The sequence below is a fragment of the Agelaius tricolor genome, unplaced genomic scaffold (genome assembly GCF_023055355.1).
Source record: "Agelaius tricolor isolate 1412-34295 unplaced genomic scaffold, bAgeTri1.0.p SCAF_25, whole genome shotgun sequence".
In the NCBI taxonomy this organism is placed as follows: domain Eukaryota; kingdom Metazoa; phylum Chordata; class Aves; order Passeriformes; family Icteridae; genus Agelaius; species Agelaius tricolor.
The window spans coordinates 9,468,918-9,491,147 of record NW_027269285.1 but is presented as its reverse complement, the minus strand read 5'-3'; the positions used below and the strand labels follow the sequence as shown (position 1 = coordinate 9,491,147).

At 47.8% G+C, this 22,230-nt stretch overlaps 1 protein-coding gene across 7 annotated transcripts in view; it reads right to left on the bottom strand.

Moving 5' to 3' along the window:
* Positions 1-22,230, bottom strand: part of AUTS2 (activator of transcription and developmental regulator AUTS2) — an 805,512-nt gene that overhangs the window by 521,113 nt on the left and 262,169 nt on the right. The window contains exon 1 of one of the 7 annotated variants that reach the window (XM_071448250.1): positions 14,834-15,198. The exons of the other annotated variants lie outside the window; for them this stretch is intronic. Coding sequence (XP_071304351.1) covers positions 14,834-14,881 — 48 coding nt within the window. The 5' untranslated portion in view covers positions 14,882-15,198. Of the gene's footprint in view, positions 1-14,833; positions 15,199-22,230 lie in introns of those variants that run through there. 7 annotated transcript variants of the gene reach the window in all.

Below are 22,230 nucleotides of genomic sequence, written 5' to 3'. Positions count from 1 at the left end.
GTCATGTCTGTCTGTGTTTAAACCCAGAGGAATGATGTGTCTCATGTAACTCCACATTAAACACTACATGCAATGTTCAAGTATTACATTACATATATAAACATGCCCACACACAGATGCTTCTAGACAAATCTTCTCAGTTTGGACTATGGTCATGATAAAAATCAGTTTGCAGCTGTGCAGGGAACGCTCCCCAGGTCAGTACTGAGCACTGACTCTGTTTCACAGGGACTCCATTCTTGGCTAGAAATGCCTGTGGAAACACATGCTGTATTTTGACTTTTGAAGAGGATGAAAGAAATAATGTGACAGCAATGGATATGCTGGGCTCCAGAGTTCACACATCTCCTTGTGTATTTCTACCTCTGCTCTCAGAGGTGCCAAGCTCAGTGTGTGAGCTGTGCTGAGAGCCAGGGGCAGGGCAGGATGTGCCCCTGCTGCTCCCTGCCAGCACAGGCAGCTCCCCCTGCCACTGGCTGTGCAGCATGGACAGCAGAGCACACTTGCAGCAGCCACTTCCATCCCTGAGAGATTTGTTTGTATTTGCTCAGTGCTGTGAACAGCCTTGTCCTGTAAGGCCCTTTCAGCTGCCAAGCTCTCAGGGCAGGCCAAGTGTGGCTGCAGTCAGGCTCTGGCTTTCCTGGGGTTCTCCAAGTGCTACTTTGGGTAAAAACAACATCTGCAAGTGTAAAGCTGCCAGACTCATGGCCAAGGAACATCTGGAGGTGCTTGTTCATTCCCACAAACAAGGATCACTCAGAATATTTGAACACACACTTCCTCTCTGTGTTGGAGGCACAGGAGGAGCCCCATCTGTGCCCCCACAGTCACTGAGCACCCCAGCACCTCTAACAGTCCAGAACTGATCACCCTGCAGAGATGGAGAAATTAAAATTTAAAAATACTCCTTTTACACAGAGAGGCAAAATTTCACCTACCTATAAGCAAGTGTGTTTAAATTAAAAAATTTACCTAGAGGCCCCATTGCCTGGGCTGCTGCACTGTCAAAGAAAACCAAGAACCTTCAGAAGCCATTCAGGCCCTGGCGTGGGCTCATTTCTGTCCTCCTGGATCCAGGGGCCCTAAGGACATGAGATCCCCAATTCAGACACAGTGCATGCTCGAAGCTGGAGGAGAAAGGATTCAAATCTGAGTTGCCCAGAGTGAGAAGGGAAAGTTTACCCTGATTTTGAACCCACAAGTTCTTGAAACAGCTCCCACTATCCCTCCCCTTGTGGGTGCAGGACCCACATGGGTCACTCGCTGCCTGGCACCCTACAGCAATCAGCTGTTGGTACCTCCCAGGGCAGGCAGTCCATCCAACAGCCACAACTAATGGGTTTTAATATTTCTGATGAACATGTAAGATATCCCCATGTGACCAGTCCACTGCCCAAGGCCAGGAGAGATGTGGTTTTAACAGAGGTGTCTTTGAAAGAACTGAGATTTTATGTTAAAACATATCCATCCCAACTCCACACAAACCTACAAGGCAAGAAGAATGCAATATAAAATCTCTGGGGCACTATGCCAAGGCACTTTTTGGAACACTTTTCAGTGTATCTAATAATATTTAGAGATTTTGAGATTTAGATTAGTACCTTTTTTGGTCTCAGAATGGTCACTAGACAAGATCACAAAAGCAGCACCTCTTTCAGTGATCTCCCTCCACAGACAGTGCAAGGACCCAGATCTCTCTCTGTCATCTTCTGCCTGTGCTGAGGAGAAAAGTGGGATTTTGTGCTCCCATTTTCTCTGAGGAACACACCACAGTGATATTCAAGCACTGAATGAGCCTGTTTGCTAAGATAAAACAAAAAAGCCTTCAATCTGAACATTAAGCCAAGGAGAGAGATGATTTTGGCTTGTCTTTGGTTTCCCCTGTTTTACATGGATGGGGAGAAAGGAAGCCTGGGAAGCTGGTGAGGACCCAGCAGGAGCAGGAAGCAGCAGCAAGGGCTGTCCCTGGCAGCGAGTGCTGCCTTCCCACAAGGCTTCCCAGGAGCACAGGGATGCCAGCACTCCCAGAGCTCTGACACACCATCCCTGGGGACAGCTCTGTGCTCCCAGCAGCAGCACCGTGCTGGCGCTCCCTGAGGAGTGAGGGGACGCTGCCTGCAGGGTGAGGTGTCCCTGTCACCTCCCACACACCACATGGCTGCCTCTCCCTCCAAACCTGCCAGCCTGACCCCTGCCTCTCCTCATCCCACCCCCTGGGTCCTTGCTGCTGCAAACCCGGGTTGTTTATTCCAGAGGAACCTGCACGTGGGAGCAGAGGAGAGCAGGTGATGAACCCCAGTGACATGGAGGTGCAGGAGCCCAAAGCAGTCCCAGGAGAGGCAGAGTGGAAACCAGCACAGAGCTGTCTCTGAGAAGCTGCTGATCCTCTCTGTCCAGGCAGTGCTGGTAATGTATTCTAACACTGTTCCAGCCTTAACTCTCCTGGATTGACAACAGAATTGAATTACCCTTCCAAATCTCTCTCTTTCAACTTGTCATAAGATTTTTTAATCCAACAAGAAGCACTTCCTTGGCAGAGTTGCCATTGTTACATTTTTTCCAGCTTTTCTGATTTAGGAATTTAATCTTTTTAGCCATGAATTGACTTCTCTGAACTAGCACTCACAGAAAAAAAAAAAAAAAAAATCAGCTCTTGCTTGCCATGCAAGCTGCCAAGTTCCTAGGACCAGATGGAATGGATCCTGGGCTTTTAAAGGAGATCACTGACAATCACAGAGAGAACAACAAACACAGGCCAAGTTTCAAGAGGGTTGGACAAAGATTGATCACAACACAGAAATGACAGAACACTAAACAAGGAAATAGAAGCACTATCTGTTCATCTCCAACATCTGTATTGTGTAGAGCATTGGAAGCTACAAATCCTGCTTGAGTAAAGCTGCAGAGTAATGCAACCCACGTGCACCCTGAGATGGGGACCCCCTGCCCTGCTGGCAGGGCTCAGCCCCAGCACCCTGCCAGCTCTCACTGCTCACAATTCATTTCCAAACATGAAGAGCAAAGCAGAAACATCAGCCATAGGGGAAGGAGAAAGGAGACATTTAAGCATTGCTGAGACCTACAGATGATGTTTGCCTCAAAGCACAACTCTAACAAGGTGTGTTAGAGCTGCCACACAGCTGAAAAGGGGGGTCAGAAAGAGCTTTCAGAATATTTCTGTGATTATCACTGAGCTATAGGCAGCATTTGTGCACAGGCATAGCTTAATTCCCCTCCTTTAAGCTCCTCTGCCTTCTTTCCCAGTTTATATTTGGATGCTCAAGAAAGGAACCATTTAGTTACTGAACTCAAGTTTATGATACAGGCACTGAAATTCAATCCCATCTTTTAAGCAGATTAGGGCCTACACACAGATCTTTGAACCTGCTGTGTTACCGTGTTGGCTTTCACAGCTCATCCCCAAAGGAATAAAATTACTCCATTTAATTAGACTCCAACTCTCCTCATCTGCTCCCAGAAGTTTCCAGTCACCTCATTCAATTGTGAATGTAATTTAGGATTAAAGGTTTGTCCTGATTTTTCACTGGGGTGCTGAAGAGCTTTGCAATGCATTAATTCACCCATCTTTAAACTTTTCTGGGGACACTGCAATGGGAATGCTGCTTGCCTTCTCTTGGTTCTGTGCCTTGTCCAATGGCTTCAGAGAAGTGCACTGGAATTCCTTCCAAAATGCTGCACAGACAATACTCCTGGTAACACCCATGCCCTCACACCCATTTCATGGCTGGAGAAAATGAAGCACAGAGAAGAGGCAGTGTGCAATCCTCCTTCCCAGACCCAGAGCACTTTCAGTGAAAATGAGGAATCCAGCAATTAGTCCCACGCTGTAATCACTGTGGGACATGCCTTGTCTGAAGGTAACAACCACAGCCAAATCCAAAGCTGCACAGCTTGGTGGGTGTTGCAGAACGTGTGTTTTATGCAGCAGCCATCACACAGGACAAGATGTGTCACAGAGAGCTGCCCCAGTGCCACCAGCACAGGGAACGGCTGTGCTGGGCCAGATCAAAGGCTCAGCTTGCTCAGCATCCTCTTTCCAACAGTGGCCATAAATGGGTGTCCAAAGGAAGAGAATAAAAATAGAATAAGTACATATAATACTCCTGTCTCTCTATTTATATGCCTACATCTTTCCCCCTTGCTTCCACCACCAGTCACTCACTGAGCTCCTGACAGGGTTCCTGCCTGTTCAGTGGGAAACCATTGATTTATTTTCCATTAATTTGCCCACTTTCCCACAGGTGATGTAAACTTTTAGCATCTACAATTCCCTTGGCAACACCCAGTGCTCTGGCCAACACCTTCCCAAGTAACCACCTACTTCTGATCTCCTTCAGCTGGGCTCTTACCAGCTCCCTCTGGCATCCCCATCCTTGTGCCACAAGGCAGTGAAAATTCCCACCTTCCTGGTGTCCTGCCCCAATTCCCAAACCTCTGCCAGGTCTCAATTTCCTTACCCACCCAGCTGAGGGGCTGTGGCTCATTCAGTTCTTGCTCACACAGAAGCAGTGGGACCCCTCTGAACAGCCTTGCATTTCTTCTCTGAGCCCTCAGTGTCTGCCAGTCTTTGGAGAGGGGATGATGAGAGCAGCACATGGCCATGACACAGGTAAATCAGGAATTTCTGTTCCATCCTTAGCACACCCCCTTATCTTTAGCTGCTTAGTCTTTTGTACCACTACTGAGCCAGTGCTGATGTTTTGATGGAAATATCCATTAGAACCCCAAAACCTGTGCCTAGGAATGGAGTTAGAACCTCCCTAATTTCACTTTTGCATGGAAATCAGCTCAGAGCTCATTATTTCATTAGGACTCTTTTCAGGAAGAGACACCAGAGTCCCTAAAAGCAGCATAAGGCACCCATGGTTTGGCACAGGCTTGCTGCTAAGTGAACTTGGGCACACTAATCCCACTCAGAATCCCCTCTGCACCCCATGCTCTGCTCTGGCCCTGCACCTACCCCACACCATAAAAAACAGGATTTTAACAGGCCTGGTGCTGTTTCATACAACCAGTGTCTCCAAATTTGCTAAAAGCACATATAAATATTTCATAGAGCAGACAATGCTGCTCTCACATCTGATTGCAAACAAGATTATTTTTTCTCCCAAACAAATCCAATAACTTGATTATCTGCTCTGGTCTGCTCTAATTTTTTCTGCTGTACAATTTTCAAATATTTGCAGTTGTAAGTCTTTCAAAGCTTTAATTTGCTTAAAATGATTCACAAGCACCTTGTTAATCTTTTATCAGCTTTATTACAAACTGTAAACAAAACCCAGTTCTTAAATAATTAAAGGGCAGAACTAGCCCTCAGGCAAATGAAGTCCAGGAGGGGAGAATAAAAAATTTAAAAATCTGAGTAAGCCTGTAATTTTTTTTCCTTCCCACCTACAGAATTGGTGAATCAAGCTTCAAAACAGAGAGGAATTCAAAAAGAACAGATTGTGTGTGACATCTCCCCAGCCAGTTTCTCTCATCTACTGTGTCCTGAATATTAATCCATCAAGTACCTCCACGTTACTGGTTACAGAGTTAAACACACCACAGGCTCTCAAGGCAGAAGCTGGGTCCTGAACAGGGGCTCAGAAGAATTCCTGTGCATTTCTGGGTGCTCAGCAATGCCTCATCACCCCAAAGGATCCCTCCCAGACAGCAGCCCAAGGGAAGGCAGCAGGAGCTCACTCCTGTCCCCTGGGGACACCCAGCACCTCCTCCTGCAAGAGCTGGGCAGGACTCAGTGGGCACAGCCATGGCAGAGCTCAGACTGCTCCTGCCCAAAGCTCCAAAGCCCCAGGGCCTGCCAGCTCCTGGCACAGTGGGGAAAGCAGCTCCTGCTTGGAGAAACCCCACAGAAGCCCCAGAGAGGAGCACCAGGATGAGCAAAGGGATGGAGCAGCTCTGCTGGAAGAGAAGCCCAGAGAGAGAGCTGGGAATGCTCACCTGGACAGGAGAAGCTTTAGGGTGACCCCAGTGTGGCCTTGCAGTGCCTGAAGGAGCCACTGCAAAGATGGAGAGTCCAGGGGATGGAGTGCCAGGACACAGGGAATGGCATCCACTGCCAGAGGGCAGGGATGGATGGCAGACTGGGAAGGAATTGCTCCTCATACCTGGCACTGTTTGCCCTGAGAAGCTGCCCCATCCCTGCCCCTGCTCAGGGGCTTGGACAGGGTTTGCAGCAACCTGGGATAGTGGAAGGTGTCCCTGCCCATGGCAGGGAATAGGATGTGTTCTAAGAATGGGATGTTATTGGATTTGTGGGGTTCCCAGACAAAGGGAGGAATGATGAATCTGACTCCATGTACTCAGAAGGCTAATTTATTATTTTATGATATATATTATATTAAAGAATACTGTACTATACTACATTAAAGAATACAGAAAGGAAAAAAAGATAATAATGAAAACTGGTGACTCTCTCCAGAATCCTGACACAGCCTGGCCCTGATTGGCCAAAGAGTGAAAACAACTCCCAGCAGAATGCAATGGAACAATCACCTGTGGGTAAACAATCTCCAAACACATTCCACAGGAGCACAACACAGGAGAAGCAAATCAGATAATTATTGTTTTCTTTTTTTTTTTTTTTTTCTGAGGCTTCTCAGCTTCCCAGGAGAAAAATCCTGGGCGAAGGGATCTTTCCAGAAAATGTAACAGTAAACAGGAATGTGGAATGGGATGTGTTTTAAGGTCCCTTTGAGCCCAAGCAGTGTATGAAGGAATTAAGGAATGGGATGGGTTTTAAGGAATGGGATGTGTTTTAAGGAATGGGATGTGTTTTAAGGAATGGGATGTGTTTTAAGGTCCCTTTGAGCCCACACCAGTTGATGAGTGTCACTGTTCAGGTGTCCTCCCCACGGCGAGCGTTGAACCACGAGTGGTTCCCTCCCACCTTGAGCAGCAGCCACCAAGGCCCAGCCCAGGGTCATGGGCACATCCCAGAGGGGAGCTGGAGCCCTGGAGCACAGCCAGCTTGGGAGGGGAAATGCAAACAGGGATGCTGGACCTGAGGGCAGAGCCTGCTGGGAGCTCTGACATGACAGCAGGTGAGGGCAGCACGAGGCAGGAGCTGGGCTGGAAATGAGGGCCCCAGGCAGGAGCCCCACAAGAACACACAGGGTGATGGCAGTGCTGAGTCTGATCAGCTGCAAAAAGGGCACTGCTACATCCACACCTTCCTAGAAAACTCACCTGTAATTATTCAGATTGAGAACTGTTATTTAATGTAATTATCACTGCTGCTACAGCACCCTGACATCTACCAACGCTTCAGCCCAGCTGTGCTGCAGAATGCTGCTCACTGTGGCTGGACAAGCATCTCAGAAATTTTGATACAAAACTTTCAGATTGAGAATTTCCTAAGGTATTGAAATGGCATTTCCTTCTAGTTACAGAAAAGACCACGTCTAATGAAGTTTTCCAAAGCATTGCAATTGGAAGAAAACCTAAGGAACTATGAAGGCAAGACTGAGTAAATTCTAATTATCTTTTGAAGGCTACACTACCATGCACACAAAAATGGAATTAAATGCATTACAGACCTAAAAATGTGTAATGGATGCATTGCTAGCCTATTACATGCAGTTCATTGTGCAAAGGTTTTTGGTTGTAAGTTTTGTGCAGTGGGCTGTAAAAGTTGCTTAACAGAAGAAAATACATTTGATTAAAAATTTACATCAGAAGAATGTAACAGAGTTTTTTTTTTTTTTTCTCTGCTATTTTATCTGCCACTGACTATTCCCATTAGTATTCAGTTCTTCTCAGTCTCACAAGAATATGCAAAAAACAAGGACTAAGGATGGAAAAGTTTGAGGTTTAAATCCAATCCATGTTAAAGACAAAGCTGTCCAGATGCTGGCTCCAGGTGGAATAAACTGCACCTATTTTGCACATAAGTGCAAAAAATGCACTTAGCAGTGGGAGGATCCTAAAGTGTCACTGAGATGCTTAAATAGTTCTGCTCCAGTGCCTCCCTTTGTGAGAAATATCAAGGGGGAAGCAGGTGGTGCTTGGACTTCCTGATGCTGCGAGTCCCACAGCGCTCCCAGCACCTGCCCGGGCAGGAGCAGCCTCTGAGTCATCCTGACACACAGGATGCAACCACTGCCCCAGATCAAGGAAGAAAAAGCCCTTTACATCTCTAGCACATTCCCAGGAAAGCCTAAAAAACGTCGAGGCCCTTGCTGATAAGCATTTAGAGCACAAAGCAAACGGCACACGGAAAGAAATCAGAAACATTTACAGCTTAGTTAAACACCCTTATCCAAAACCACACAGGAACCAGCCCAGCTACCAGGAATTGGCATACCTGAGAAAGATCCATTTCAGTCAAAATAAATAAGCAAATATGTAAATAAAGCAAAAGAAATAAGTACTTCAGTTGGATCTGCTGACCTCCCACCCCTCTGGGGCTGGAGACTGAGCAGGGATGGAATTCCCTCCTCTGCTTCCAGCCCTGCCTGCTTCTCTGGGCTTACCAAGCCATGGAGACACAAGCCCCTGTTTGCTGCTGGTGCTCAGCCCAACACACAAGTGAGGCTGGAAGGAAGGACAAACCTCCTCAGAGCCCCTGCCAGCCCTTTGCCCCTTTTGGTGGGCAAAGCACAGCAGCTGTGCAGGCTGCAGCCACAACTGGCAAGCTCCTTGTGCTCACTGAGAGGCCACAGAAAATCAAAATGCAATAATGGAAGGCCAAAACACAAAGCAAGGCAGCTCTGTGTGACAGGGTTGAGTGGCACTCACAGGGTAACACAACCAAGGCAGGCAGGGAAGAGCTGAGTCCCGAGTGAGCACGGGCTCCTGAAGCACAAGGGCACATTTGGATCAGAGATTAGGACAAAACTGTTCCCTGGGAGGGTGGGCAGGCCCTGGCACAGGGTGCCCAGAGCAGCTGGGGCTGCCTCTGGATCCCTGGCAGTGCCCAAGGCCAGGCTGGACATTGGGAGCAGCCTGGGATGCTCCAAGGTGTCCCTGCCATGGCAAAGGGTGGCACTGGATGATTTTTTAAAGACCTTTCCAAGCCAAACCATTCTATGATTTTTTGATTTGTAGTAATTTGTATTTACAAGTAAATTAAATCCCTACATCTGTTTTCCTTGATTACATTTAATCTCTGTTCACGCGAATATAAAATGACAAATCTCACTCGTTTCCCTAAAATGCTGTCAGTCACAGTTGCAACACAACTTTAAAAATGCAAACTTGTAGTATTCATAGGCAGGCAAGGAAAAATTGAAAATTTTAGCAGCTAAAAGTGATAAAAATAGTGAACCAGGTGTCTGTGCTGAGTAATTCAGAACAACAGAACCCTTTGCTGATCATCCCCATCAGATTAAGCAGTAACATCTGATTTCACACCTGCAGAAATCCTTCCAACAAGGCAATGAGGCAAAGAAGCAACAAAGATAAATAAATAAAATCAGCACAATTCTCTCCAGCAAACACTTTTGGTGAAGAAACAGGTGGGTTCCCAACCCTCCCAGTGGTTTGAGTGCCAGGGGAGCAGGGAGCTGCTCTCCTGCTTCACTCCCTGCACTCCTCCCATGCCCCTGGGCAGAGCTCTGGCCCAAAAAGTCACCCAGACTCAGTGACCCCTGACCCAGCAAGGCAGGGGTACAGATTTCTGGGAGGGTTCATCATGCCAGGCACAATGAATGTTCTGGTGAGCTCAGGTCACAAGGCTGATTTATCACCTCAGCTGTCAGCTCTTCAGAGCACTGCATTATGCAAACACTGTGCACATTGCAGTATCTGTTCAGCAGATATTGTGGAAAGGTGTTTCCTACCCCAGCAAGGGGAGGAAATGGTTTGGGATGAAAAACCTTCTTGTGGGGAGTGGGAGGGAGAAGAGGTTGTGCCACACAGGAGAGAAATAACCAAATCTTTGTCAAACTACTGCTAAAAGGGACAAGACAAATAACGAGCAGAGTCAGGGATGGAAAAAACCCTGAATTCTCTAAAAATACAGCCAACTCATGAATTTCCAGCTGCAGAGCAGCCCTTTCAAGTTGCAAGTCTCAGTGCTTGTCAAGAAAGATGCTTCCTGCCTCGATCCCCCCCAAGAGCAGCACGCCCTAATGGAAGTCACATTTGATGTGCTCTGTGCTGCTCAGCACAGAGTGGCTGAATTACTGGGTGCAGACCTCATCATACTCTTAAAAAGTAATTTGGAACCAGGGCTTTGATTTAGATGGGCTTTATCCTTTACTTTCAAAGTACAAGTGGTAATAATGCAGTCTGTGAGTTTAACATTTGAAACAGGGGTTCCATTTACCTCTTTGTACTTACTGGAGGAAAATGACTGTAATTGAAATCTTTCTGCTGGAAATGAAGCCCTTCTAACATTCAAAGTGGTTGCTTGTCCTTCAGGCTTTTTATTTTAGCTGTCAAAACTGTAAACTGCCTTTCAGAGTAGTGAGAGTCTTACAAGAGAGGATGAAATGAATGTACCCTGGATCTAGGTAGTGGGTGTTTTAATCTAATTTTCTAGCTAGAAATACAGCACTTCTCTCCCTTGGGCACTGCTGGGAACAGGAAAATTAAGCTTTGCCTCAGTTCAGCAATATCTATCAATGAACCTCAAACAAGGGACAGGCCTTTTCAAGGACAAAGCAAAACCTTTCAAGTCCTCCATTTTCATCCATAAGCTCCCTCAGATCCAGGCAGCCACACGTGAAGCCAGGCTGCCCACTCACGCTGCCTCCCTCCACACGTCTCCCACACTTTCTAGAATTTCACAGATTTTTTCCAAGAGCTTGCCTTTTTTCTTTCCCCCTTCAGATTAAACTGATTTTCTGGTGTCAGCAATATTATTCACATGAAGCCTTTGAATCTTAATTCCAGTGTAAATGCACTCAAACTGAATATGGGTATTATGTCCAAGTGGCTCGTGGCCAAATGACCTTATATTAAATCTTTGAAAGGGAAAACATGGAAACTTTGGAGTTTATCCTGTAGGCTTCCTTTCAGTCTGTATTACAGAATGTTAGCAATTAACTTTATAATAGACTCAAGATGATGTTGTGGAGATTTCTGCTTTGGTTAATTTTATTATCTGGTTATTTTAATCACAACTAAAAATGTGCTGCTGGGAAAAGGTTTTATCCTGCTTGTCTACACAACTGAAAAAAAACTGTTTGGATGACTTCAGCAAACTAACACACCAAAGGACATCAGCTTAACCAATGTCTTTCTCTCCTGTTTCCAGTTCCAACATGTCTTTAGGTGACCATTTTTCAGGCTTTGTGTTGCAGCCACAAATGCATGACCAGTTCCTACCTGCACAGAGCAGCCACTGGGCAAGCAGGCAGATGACATGAATGAACTGATTAAGAGATGTCAAGGTTCCAGGTGGAGTTTGGAAGCTCCCTAGAAGACCTGTGAGGGTTCAGTCCCTGAGGCTCAGGCCAGTTCCATCAGCACACCTTGGCTGAGGTCTCTGTAGATACCCAGCTGGGATGAGCAGCATTCAAACACAACCAATGGAACAGTTTATGGCAGAGAAGCACAGTGATGCCAAGAGAATAAAACAGGCTGACAATCTGTATGGGAAACAAAACTGTGCAATGCACACAAGCTTCCTGCAGTTACCTCTGACTGTATATAAATATATGCACTTTATCTATAAATATGTACACTTTGTCAAAGTGGGGTCCTCAGACATCAACATCTTCTGAAGTAAACCAAAAGGAAAAAAAAAAAATATTTGTGATGGCCAGAGGCAAGGATGTCAACTTCAGCAAAGCCAGCCAGCCAGTAAAAATGTCAATGAACTTCTTTACAAGAGAATGAAGAGGGAGCGGTGCAATGTCAGCACACACAGGAGGAGCAGCTCCAGTTCTGATGAACTGAGATACTGCACAGGAGGGCACAGACCCAACCTCTTCCTAACCTAAAATGACCTCCCTCAAACAGGGATTATATAACACTTCCACATGAGGAGAGCAAAGTTAAATTAATTTGGTTTTCACAGGCTGCTGCCAGAAGAGACATCAGTGTCCTTCCTGCTCAGGCAGGTACACCCCACAGGGCCATACCCTCCCAGTGAACTGGGACACACTGACCTGCCTGGAAACAAAGCCAGCACAAAACAGGGATCAAACCAGCTCAGGTGCAGGTGGGAGCAGCTCCCATGTGGCTGCACAGGCACCACTGCTGGCAGAGGAGCACTGGCTCCTGCAGCAGCCCACACTTGTGCCAGCTAAGAGGAGAAAGTGCATCTCCAAGGGAGATTTTAAATCCTTTTAGACAAACTGCTGAAAAAAGCTGGTTTGAGAATTTCAAAGGTCTTCAGCTTAGCTCACATAAACCCAATTTCTAAGACCATGACAACACAGAGGAGTTGCAAAAGAATTTGACCTAATTTTTTAAGCCAGTGTGGTTACACTATTGCAGAAATACTTGTTTCATGGAGCGTGTACCCAGAGTGTCCAGCCAGAGAACTGCATCAGTTTAATAAATTCAGCATCAATTCACACCTAGGCCACACTAGCACAACTTTCACAGCCAGACTGGGAGCTGAATCAGAACAAGCCAAGCCCCAACTGCAACAAGAACATTGACACAAAATCCTGCATTCAGCAAGGGGGTGCAGCCCTCCCAAAACTTCCCAGGAGCCTTTCATTAGGAAACCCCCACTTCAACACAAAGGGTGAACAGTCCCTTATCACACATGCAATCCAGGAAAAGACCAGGCATGCACTTCAGTTTTTGCCTTCCTGTACATTATGGTTTGGGGCTTTTTCCCCCAACAGATGAACAGACTTGTCACCTTCCCTGGTGGATCAGAAGAAAGTCTTGTAAGGCACAAGAAACTGTAAGGAGACAGATTAAATGGGTTTCCTGGATTTCATCCATGTTCAAATTTCCCAGGTTGTAGATCTCAAAAATATCTGACTCTGACAAAACTGGTATGACAGGTTATGTAACACTGCACAGAATCACCCGGTGACAGCAGAGCAGGAACATTATCTGCTCTGCTCAGGGACTCCAGGGCTTTCTGGATCAACTGCAAGGGGTGTCAAAAAAAAAAAAAAAATAGAAAGGAACTGAATCACAAAATGTAGAGGAAAAAGAAATCCCCATGCGTTTTAAATAGCCAACCTCACCCACTGGTAAATAACTGGTGATTCCTTAGATTATTTCCAGGAATTTCCATATGCTATATATGCTGAGGTGATTTGTTTAATTATAGATGTTTATAGGTCTGATATAACTTTAAAGAACATAGAATTATTGCAGAGAAACATCAAGAGGATAATAACTGCCTAATACAGTGGATTTTTCAGCCTTTTTAAGACTGCCCAAAACAAACAAAATGGAACAGTTACATCTGAGACTGTTAAATATTCTATTTGCAGCCTGGGATAAATGACAGGACAATCTTGTTAAATGAACTATATATGCTTTTTGTTAAATGAAATATATATGCTTTCACTGGTGCAGTATAACTTGAGGCACAAAGAGAAGAAATAAATCAATGTGGGACTATTTGCCAGAATAGAAAATTTCAGACTAATGGCACATGCAAGGGTTTTCCCTCTGCTCTAAAAAGGGCAAGTTGCTAACTGCTCAAGGATGTTTAGGGAACAGACAGCAAGGCTGCTTAGTATTTTCATAAAAAGTTGTCTTGCTCTTTTCCCTAGTTTGCTGGATTAAGGAAACAGCAAAGCTGCATCCACATTCTGCCTGCACCTCAGCACTACTGGAAATCGGATCAGCCTCCACCCTGGGGCAGGAAACCCTCCAGGAGATCTCCAGTGAAAATACACCACTGTTAAGCAGGTTCCTGCACAATCTTGGTCCATCCTCCCTCCCCATCCCTGCTCCTCTGCTTCCCCCAGGCATCTGGGTACCAGGGCACAGGAGAGATAAAGTGGAAGCTGAGTGCAAGAGGAAAATCCCACAGAAAACACTGTTCTGTCAATGGCAAATACAGCAAATTCCACAGTAAACCCCACACCGAAGAGTCTTCAATACATCTTGCTACTTTTTGACCAATAAAACTTCTTTCTTGCGGTAATAATCACGGACAATTAAATACTTAGCTACTAGAGGAGAAGAAACAACTGATCTCCCTGCAGAAGCAGGTCACAACTCAGTGGGCTCCACAGAACAAGAAATATTCCTCCCTTTCAAGCTCCACATGAGGAAAACAAACACATCTCTACTATCTCTGGTTTTTTTTTTTCCCGACACAGCCCTGGAGGAATCAGATCTGAGCTTTCCTCCTCCACCTGCACCGTGCTGAAGTTACTTGGCTGTAGAGCCACAGTAAAACCAAATCCCGGTGACACTTCCAGGGAAACAGCCTTATCTGTGGAGTCACAGGAAAACCAAATCCCAGTGACACTTCCATGGGAAACATCCCTATCTGTGGAATGATAGGAAAATCAAATCCCAGTGACACTTCCAGGGAAACAGCCTTATCTGTGTAGTCACAGGAAAACCAAATCCCGGTGATACTTCCAGGGACACAGCCTTATCTGTGGAGTCACAGGAAAACCAAATCCCGGTGACACTTCCAGGGACACAGCCTTATCTGTGGAGTCACAGGAAAACCAAATCCTGGTGACCATTCCAGGGAAACAGCCTTATCTGTGGAGTCACAGGAAAACCAAATCCCGGTGATACTTCCAGGGACACAGCCTTATCTGTGGAGTCACAGGAAAACCAAATCCTGGTGACCATTCCAGGGACACAGCCTTATCTGTGGAGTCACAGGAAAACCAAATCCCGGTGACACTTCCAGGGGAGGGGAGCAGCTGAGCCCCAGCAGTGCCGGGGGAAGGGCTGCAGCAGAGGCTGCGCTTACCTTCTCGGCATGCTTGAACTTGACGTAGAACCAACTGGACTTGATCATTGTCTCACCTCCTGCCCTCGGTGAAAGCCACGAACGCGACCCCAAGCCTGTCCCGCCGAGGAGCCGGAGCTCTCTGAGGGGAGCGCAGCGCTCGGGTGAGGGGCCGGGGAGCCGGGGGGCCGGGCGGGGAAGGCGCTGTGTGCCCTGGGGCTCGGCGTGTCCGTCCTTCCTGCCGTGTCCGTCCTTCCTGCCGTGTCCCTGCCCGTGTCCCTGTCCCCGCGGTCTCTCTCGCTCGCTGCCGAGCGCTCGGCGCCGCTGCCAGCCCTCACGCAGCTCCGCTCCTCACGGGGACTTCACCGCCCTCATCACAAATGGCACATGTCAGTAAAGGCAGGAGGCTGGCTCCGGCGCTGGCAGCCGCCCAGGACCGTGACCTCCCCCAGCGGGATGAATAATGAATTCCAGCACTTCCCTCCAGACACAGATTAACACCTGGCTAAACATTATTCTGACAATGAGCTCGTCCGCGGCGAGAGCCCCGCGTTAACCCCTCGCTCGCCCAGCAGGCAGGGCGGGGATGCTTTGGGGGCTGTCCCGCCGTGCCCTCCCCCCATCGAAAGCAAGATTACAGGACTATATATAGTTTAGAAACAATAAAGCCTCTTAGGCATAAAGCAAATATCTCCTTTCCGATTCTGCAGCTGCAGTAACGCTGCCGTGCGTCCAGAGCAAGTCCTCAGGAGCCAGACTCGCTCCTGGATCCCCCTTGCTCAGCCCCCCTCTACAAACACCCTTGGTAAGCTGTGATGCTGTCAGGCTCGTGTTTTAAAATAACATCTCTAAGGGAAAAAAAACCACAAAAAACTCCCAAACCAAACCAAACAGAACAACCACCACTACGAAAATGAGCTAATTTTTGTTCTTCTGTCTGTTCAGAAACACTGCCCCATTCCCTGGCTCTGCTTTAAGGAGATACATTGATCTGGCTGCAAACCTCGCAGCTCTGTGCATCCCCGGAGCAGTGAATATCGAGTTACAAACTAAAGGATGGATATAATCAGCCTCCTGTGTTGCTGCTGCACGCAGCCAGAGCTATCTGGCCCAGCATCCTGTGGCCAAACACTTCACAAAGCACAAGGAAACAATGTCAGGAATCTTGAGTCCAAAGATGTGCCCTCAGTAATGTAATAAAAATGTAATGTAGTGTAACATGTAATAACACAGATGGACATGAACTTGTCACACGGGTACCTGAACCTCTTCATCTTTCCATACAGTGATGAGTGAGGTTCAGAATTCCATTACAGAAGTAAGAAAGTCACCTCATTTTGCTGCTTTTGACAGCTGTCTGGTTATTTAAGTGGGTGTCTCACAGTATCCTATCCCAACAAAAGAGGATAATTTGCTTCTCATCATCTTCAGATCATGACTTTATAGGTTTTGCTTGCCTCCCTTATATCACACCTCCCAGACTATTAATTTTTTCCTTATAGGTAGGCTGTGCATGTCTCCACAGAGCCTTTTCATCACTCCCTGTACTTTTTCTAGGCCTAGGTATCTTTTTCATGGGAAGAGTGAGATGAAATAAATACATTTACCACTGACTTACCATCTCCTACTATATGTGCACACAAGAGATATAAAGCAGCTGAAACAGACCCTGAAACCTAGTTTGTCAGCATTACTCACCTAAAAACTACTGTCAGTGCTGATAACAGTGTCAGTGCATTATCTCAAAGTGGTGCCTTTGACAACCTGGCTACTCATTCACCTGCCAACAGAGGTTTTTAGAACTTTTCATAAACTAGGACTTACACAAGGGATCCAAACACCAATATTGGCCAATAATGGTCACTGCACTTAGGTGGAGCAGAGGCTGCTCAGCCCTGCTCTGCCCTGAGAGCCCTTCCCTGCTCACCCACACTCCAGATTTGGTTCCTACTCTTCCCTGCTCAGACAGGGAATTGGGATGAAGATTTTCCAAGCCCCCTCACTGCAGTCAGCTAGGCTGCCACAGAAAAATATTCCCACCCTCCATTTAATTCTGCATTCCTGTGGGAGAATTAACCTGGGCTAAAAGGGTGGTAAAATACCCCAGCTATTTTTTGGAACTGGAGATGTTAAAAATTGATTAAAAGGTCTCCTTTAGGGAGCAACACAAAAGGAAAACTAAAACACTGGCTCTTATCAGCACCTTCTATTTTCTGCACCTCAAAAGCTGGTTTTTGAAGCAGCAAATGAATAAAGGGGACAGATCTGGCTGTGGATTTGATTGAGATCAGGTCAGTGCAAGAGCCTCGCTTCCTCCCCAGCTGCTGCTGCTCCTCCAGCCCCTGCGGCAGCAGCGCATTCCCGCAGCCGTGCCGGGGCTGCTGCCGACAGAGCCGGGCTCCTCACGGCCCCACCGCCCCACACCGCCCGCTCCAGCTGGGGCTGTTCCCGCCTGTCCTGCCCCGCTCCCGGGGCTTGGAGCAGCAGCAGAGCCCAGCTCCGGGAGTTCCTGCCTGTACTGCCCGATCCACGGCTTCAGGGCAGGAGCAGAGCCCAATTCTCGGATCTCCCTGCCCGCACTGCCCCGATCCCGGGGCTTTAGAGCAGGAGCACAGTCCCATTCCAGGGAGTTCCTGCCTGTCCTGCCCAATCCCGGGGCTTTAGGGCAGGAGTACAGTCCCATTCCAGGGAGTTCCTGCCTGTCCTGCCCGATCCCGGGGCTTTAGAGCAGGAGCACAATCCCATTCCAGGGAGTTCCCTGCCCGCAGTGCCCCGATCCCGGCCCTTGGAGCAGGAGCAGAGCCCAGCTCCGGGAGTTCCCTGCCCCGATCCCGGCCCTTGGGACAGGAATAGAGCCCAATTCCGGGAGTTCCCTGCCCGCATTGCCCCGATCCCGGGGCTTTATGGCAGGAGCAGAGCCCAATTCCAGGATCTCCCTGCCCTCACTGCCTGATCCCGGGGCTTTAGGGCAGGAGCAGAGGCCAGCTCCGGGAGTTCCCTGCCCGATCCCGGCCCTTGGGGCCGGAGCAGATCCCAATTCCAGGATTACCCTGCCCGCACTTCCCGATCCCAGCCCTGGGGGCAGGAACACAGTCCCATTCCAGGATTTCCCTGCCCGATCCCGGCCCTGGGGGCAGGAACACAGTCCCATTCCAGGATTTCCCTGCCCTCAGTGCCCGATCCCGGCCCTCGGGGCAGGAGCAGAGGGCGCAGCCGGCGCGGAGGCGAGAGCCGGCACCGCGTACCAAGCACAAACAGCTGTGGCTCACAGCAATTACCAGGCCTGGATGTTTTCCACTGGTTCATTAGCATCTGGCAGGACCTAAAGTTCCAGGGTCACAAAACACAGAGCTATTATTTTATTTCAGGAAAATGCACAGCGACATCCCTCGAGAGCTGTCCTTTTGTAATCAAAGGACAAGTGCAGCGCAGGGAATGGAGAGGAGGAATTTGCAGCCATCACATCCCCCAGCCGGGCAGGGACGAGCCCATCACGCCACAGATTGCTCATTTTGTGTGCACTGTTGAAAGCCCCCACATCAGCATCCACAAACAGCCCCTGGCAGCAGCAGCAGAGCCCGGTGATTCCTTGCAGCACTGACAGCTGCGTGGCTTTGCACACATACACACACACAAAGCACACACCAGCTTAAGTTTTCAACACTTCATTCATCTTTGCAGTAGGACAAAACACACCATTTATTTTCAGACCTGCAGCATCAGCACTTTGTCTGAACTGTGTTTGGTTCTCCTGTTTTATAGAGCTACAGTCTTTATGGTGTGTGACACAAGAGCTTCACTCCTGTTTGCCAATTCACTTCCTAGGGATGTGATGCCAGACAAACACCACAGAGGATGGGCATCCACCCCTGAAGGTGCTGCCCTCACCTCCAAAACCCTGCTAGCCCACACCTTCTCCAGCCACCCATCAATAACATGAAATCACATACTGTTCCTTTTCATGTGACCCCAGAAAGGGAACCGTGCTTTGGTAGAATATTCACAATTCTCTCGGAATAATCATACTTTGATTATTCAGCAGGTTTTGCCATACTCTAATAAACCATTTCAACTGTGAGACAGCATAGAAAAGAATTGAAATAACCTCCTTTTTAACAGACCATTGGTTCTAAGCCTTTTAATACACCCTAATGTATATTTAGATATCGATTCACGTTCATTTCAATTATTCCCCATGACAAAGCTGATCACACACTAATGCAATGAGCAGTGTAACAGTGAGTACTGAGCTGGTTTTTAAGTCTCCTAACAGCAGTGGGTACCTCCTCCTCTTCTCTCTGGCTTTGGCTTTGTTGGTAAGTCAGACTAACATCTTGGTGCCACAAGGGAGGGGGGTAGGAGCAAACCAGGCACTATTTCACTTATTTTCACTATTTCCTAAGGCAGCAGAAATGCCTTGAAGAACCCACTTGTACAGCAGAGCCAGTTCTGGAGGAAGCTAAAGAACCCTGACCCTTATGGGACTAAAGCTAAAGCAAGATGGTGCATTTGCAGCAGGGACTACATCCAAAATGAATTACAGCCATTCCTGTGTTCTTGGCACTACGAGAGCAGAAAATCATCTCCCTCCCTATTATCATAATAGCTTTCACACTTCCCAACCAGCAGAGTGAAGTGTGGGAATGCTAAAAGAAACAGCACATAAACAACAAACAGAAAGTTTAGATACATAGGAAGATCCCATCTCCAGAAAATGTTTACAGCAATTTTTAGAATTAGCCTGTGGGGAGGGGGAAAAAAAAAGGGGGGGGGGAAGGCAATTTGGAATAAGAATAAATAAAAAGGATTTTGAAATGTTTTTCACAGTTCAGAATGGCTCCTAATGTAGCAGCCAAAGCAGGAACCCCTGGGAGATTAAATGAAGCTTGTGGCATCTGCAAGAGAGAAAATTTTTCCCAGATTCAGAGAATGTAGAGTAAGTGGGATTCTATAAATGAAGTACAAACGCTGAAGCTCCTGCCTGCCTTTGAGCAAGCCCAGCACTCCCCTAGCTGTAAACCAGCAAACACCAGGTTCCACAGCAGCCTTTCTGCTTTAACACAGAACCCCCTCAGCTTTGTATTCCAGCACTTTACATCCTAGAAGGCTTCCCAGGGCACAGGCAGAGAGGGAAGGGTCAGACTGCCCAAACTCAAACAAATCAGTGCTGCATCTCAGAGCCAGCAGAACAAATGAGGCTGCTGCAGCCTCCCAAGGCCAGCACTGCCAGACCTTTGTGGGTCACAGGGAGGTCTCCAGGGAACTCTCATCTTCCAGGCTAATAGAAAGCACTGTGGGATTTGCTGTCTGGTTATTAACATGGTAACAATCCCATCTTGTACCTCAGGACCCCGCTCGCCCATCAACACCATCTGCTCCTTCATCTTGAGTGCTGCTGAATAATCCCAGCATGAACAGGCTGCTGTCAGCTCGGGCTTCTGTGCAGTCTGCAGAGAAACTCTCCAGGTCACTGCTCTGAGCCCAGTCTGGCCTCAAAGGATTCCTGTGCCTTCACCCCCACAGGCACAGGATGGGCTGCATCCCATGCCTGGTGCTCCTGGCACTGGCACCATTTCAGCCCAGGAGAGAAACACCACCACCAGAGTCACCCTTTACAGAAAGATTTTTGGTTTTTTTGCTTCCCAGTGACTAAGAAGTGCAAGTGACATTTTCCCTGGCAGCTCTAAGCCCTGTCAGGTCTGTCAGTGCTGTAAGGTCTTACAGCTGCCTTTCCCTTAGAATAGGATAAAACCTAATAAGTCAGACCTGACTCAAAGAGAAAGAGTACAGATTAAGGTGAGGAAACCAGTCTGAAGTACTTTATCTCCCCCAGCAAAGTGCCAGTCTGTAATGAGTTACAGCAGGGATAACCCAGCTGGGGCACATGCTCAGCTTCCCAGGTGAAATTATGGCTATGAGGCACAACCACAGACCCCTGAAGGAGTCAGAAACACCTCAAGGCAGCCCACAGAGGACAAGAAACAGGCATTTGCTAGTGGTTTACAACCTGCAAGAGACAGACTGAGACAGAAGCAGGACAGCCATGAGCCTGGCACACAAGAGCTGGGCTCAGGATGGTCACAATCTGCTGCTTCTGCCACACAGAGTTAGCTCAGGGTGCAGCAAGGAGAGCTGCTGATGGTGTATGATCTATATGGAGCTGTGCCAGGAGGTCATGTGTGACTATCTGCAGCACTGGGAGGCAAAGGTGGCTCAAAATGTCTTTTTGACCTCTCTGGAAAAGAAGCTGCAGTGCCATAATCTGTAATTTAAACAACAACAATAATTGCCAGCTGGACAAAATCACTCATGATATTAAGAGATCAAATGATGCTGTTGTAATCCTACACAATGGTTCTGCATTTTGTTCCCTGGCTTCCTGGTTTCTAGAGCTCCAGCACTATTTGGACTGAGGTTTATTACCTTGAGAAAAGGAAGTCACTTCTGAGATGACACCAGTACTCTAAAGTGTTTGAAATGACAGGATTCTCAAATGCAGAAAGCAGTGATTTCTGTGACACTCCATCATTTGCTCATCCTGAGCACAGCTCTGCAGGACACTACAGAGTTTATGGATCTCCCTCATTTACACATGGAACAGGGATGAGGGACCAATGGGGAAGGGGGGCAAAGAAATCCCTGAAAAACCAGAACCTTTGCATGCAATGTATGTGTTAACACTGCAGCACTAACACAGGTTCCCTTTGAACATCAAAAGGGATTAGGTGGCAGGGCACTAATGCCCACAGCTAAATCAAGTCCTGTTCAGCAAAACGTTGGACACAGAAATCCCCAGCAGCCCAGATTAACTGCAGTGCCAATAGCTCCTGCAGCAGCCATGGACACAGGGCAATTTACACCTGAGCACTGAGTGCTGGGACTCTTTAACAGCCACCAAGGCACAGGCTGGGCACAAGGACAGTGGCCAAGGACCCAGGAAGGATTTACACAGAGCTCTGGGGTCCCAGCACCCAAGCAGGTCTCAGATCCCACCCCAGCCCACTCAGCATAATGACCTGGAAACAGAAGGCCACCTCTGGCATGACTCAAAATTCCTCTTGTGTCCCACAGAACAGGAAATGCAGCACACTGCAGGGAGGCAGGGCAAAGAAACAACCAGTATGTCCCCAGGCATGGGGCTACACATCCCAGCTCCCCAGCACCAAGCACCCTGGAAGCTCCTCACTGAGGCCTGCCAGGTGCCTCACCTGTGTCTCTGGGAGGCTCCAAAGTTCTGCACCAGGCTTGGGTCAGCTCTGAGGATGCCCTGTACTCAGCAGGCAGAACAAACACAGCCAGAGCACACGTGTTCTCACATGTGCATGGACACCCAGCCAAAACACAGCCAGGCCACTGGCACCCCCACCGTCCTTTCATTTTCAAAATAATTCTAATTCTTGTGAAGTTTCCCTTTAAAA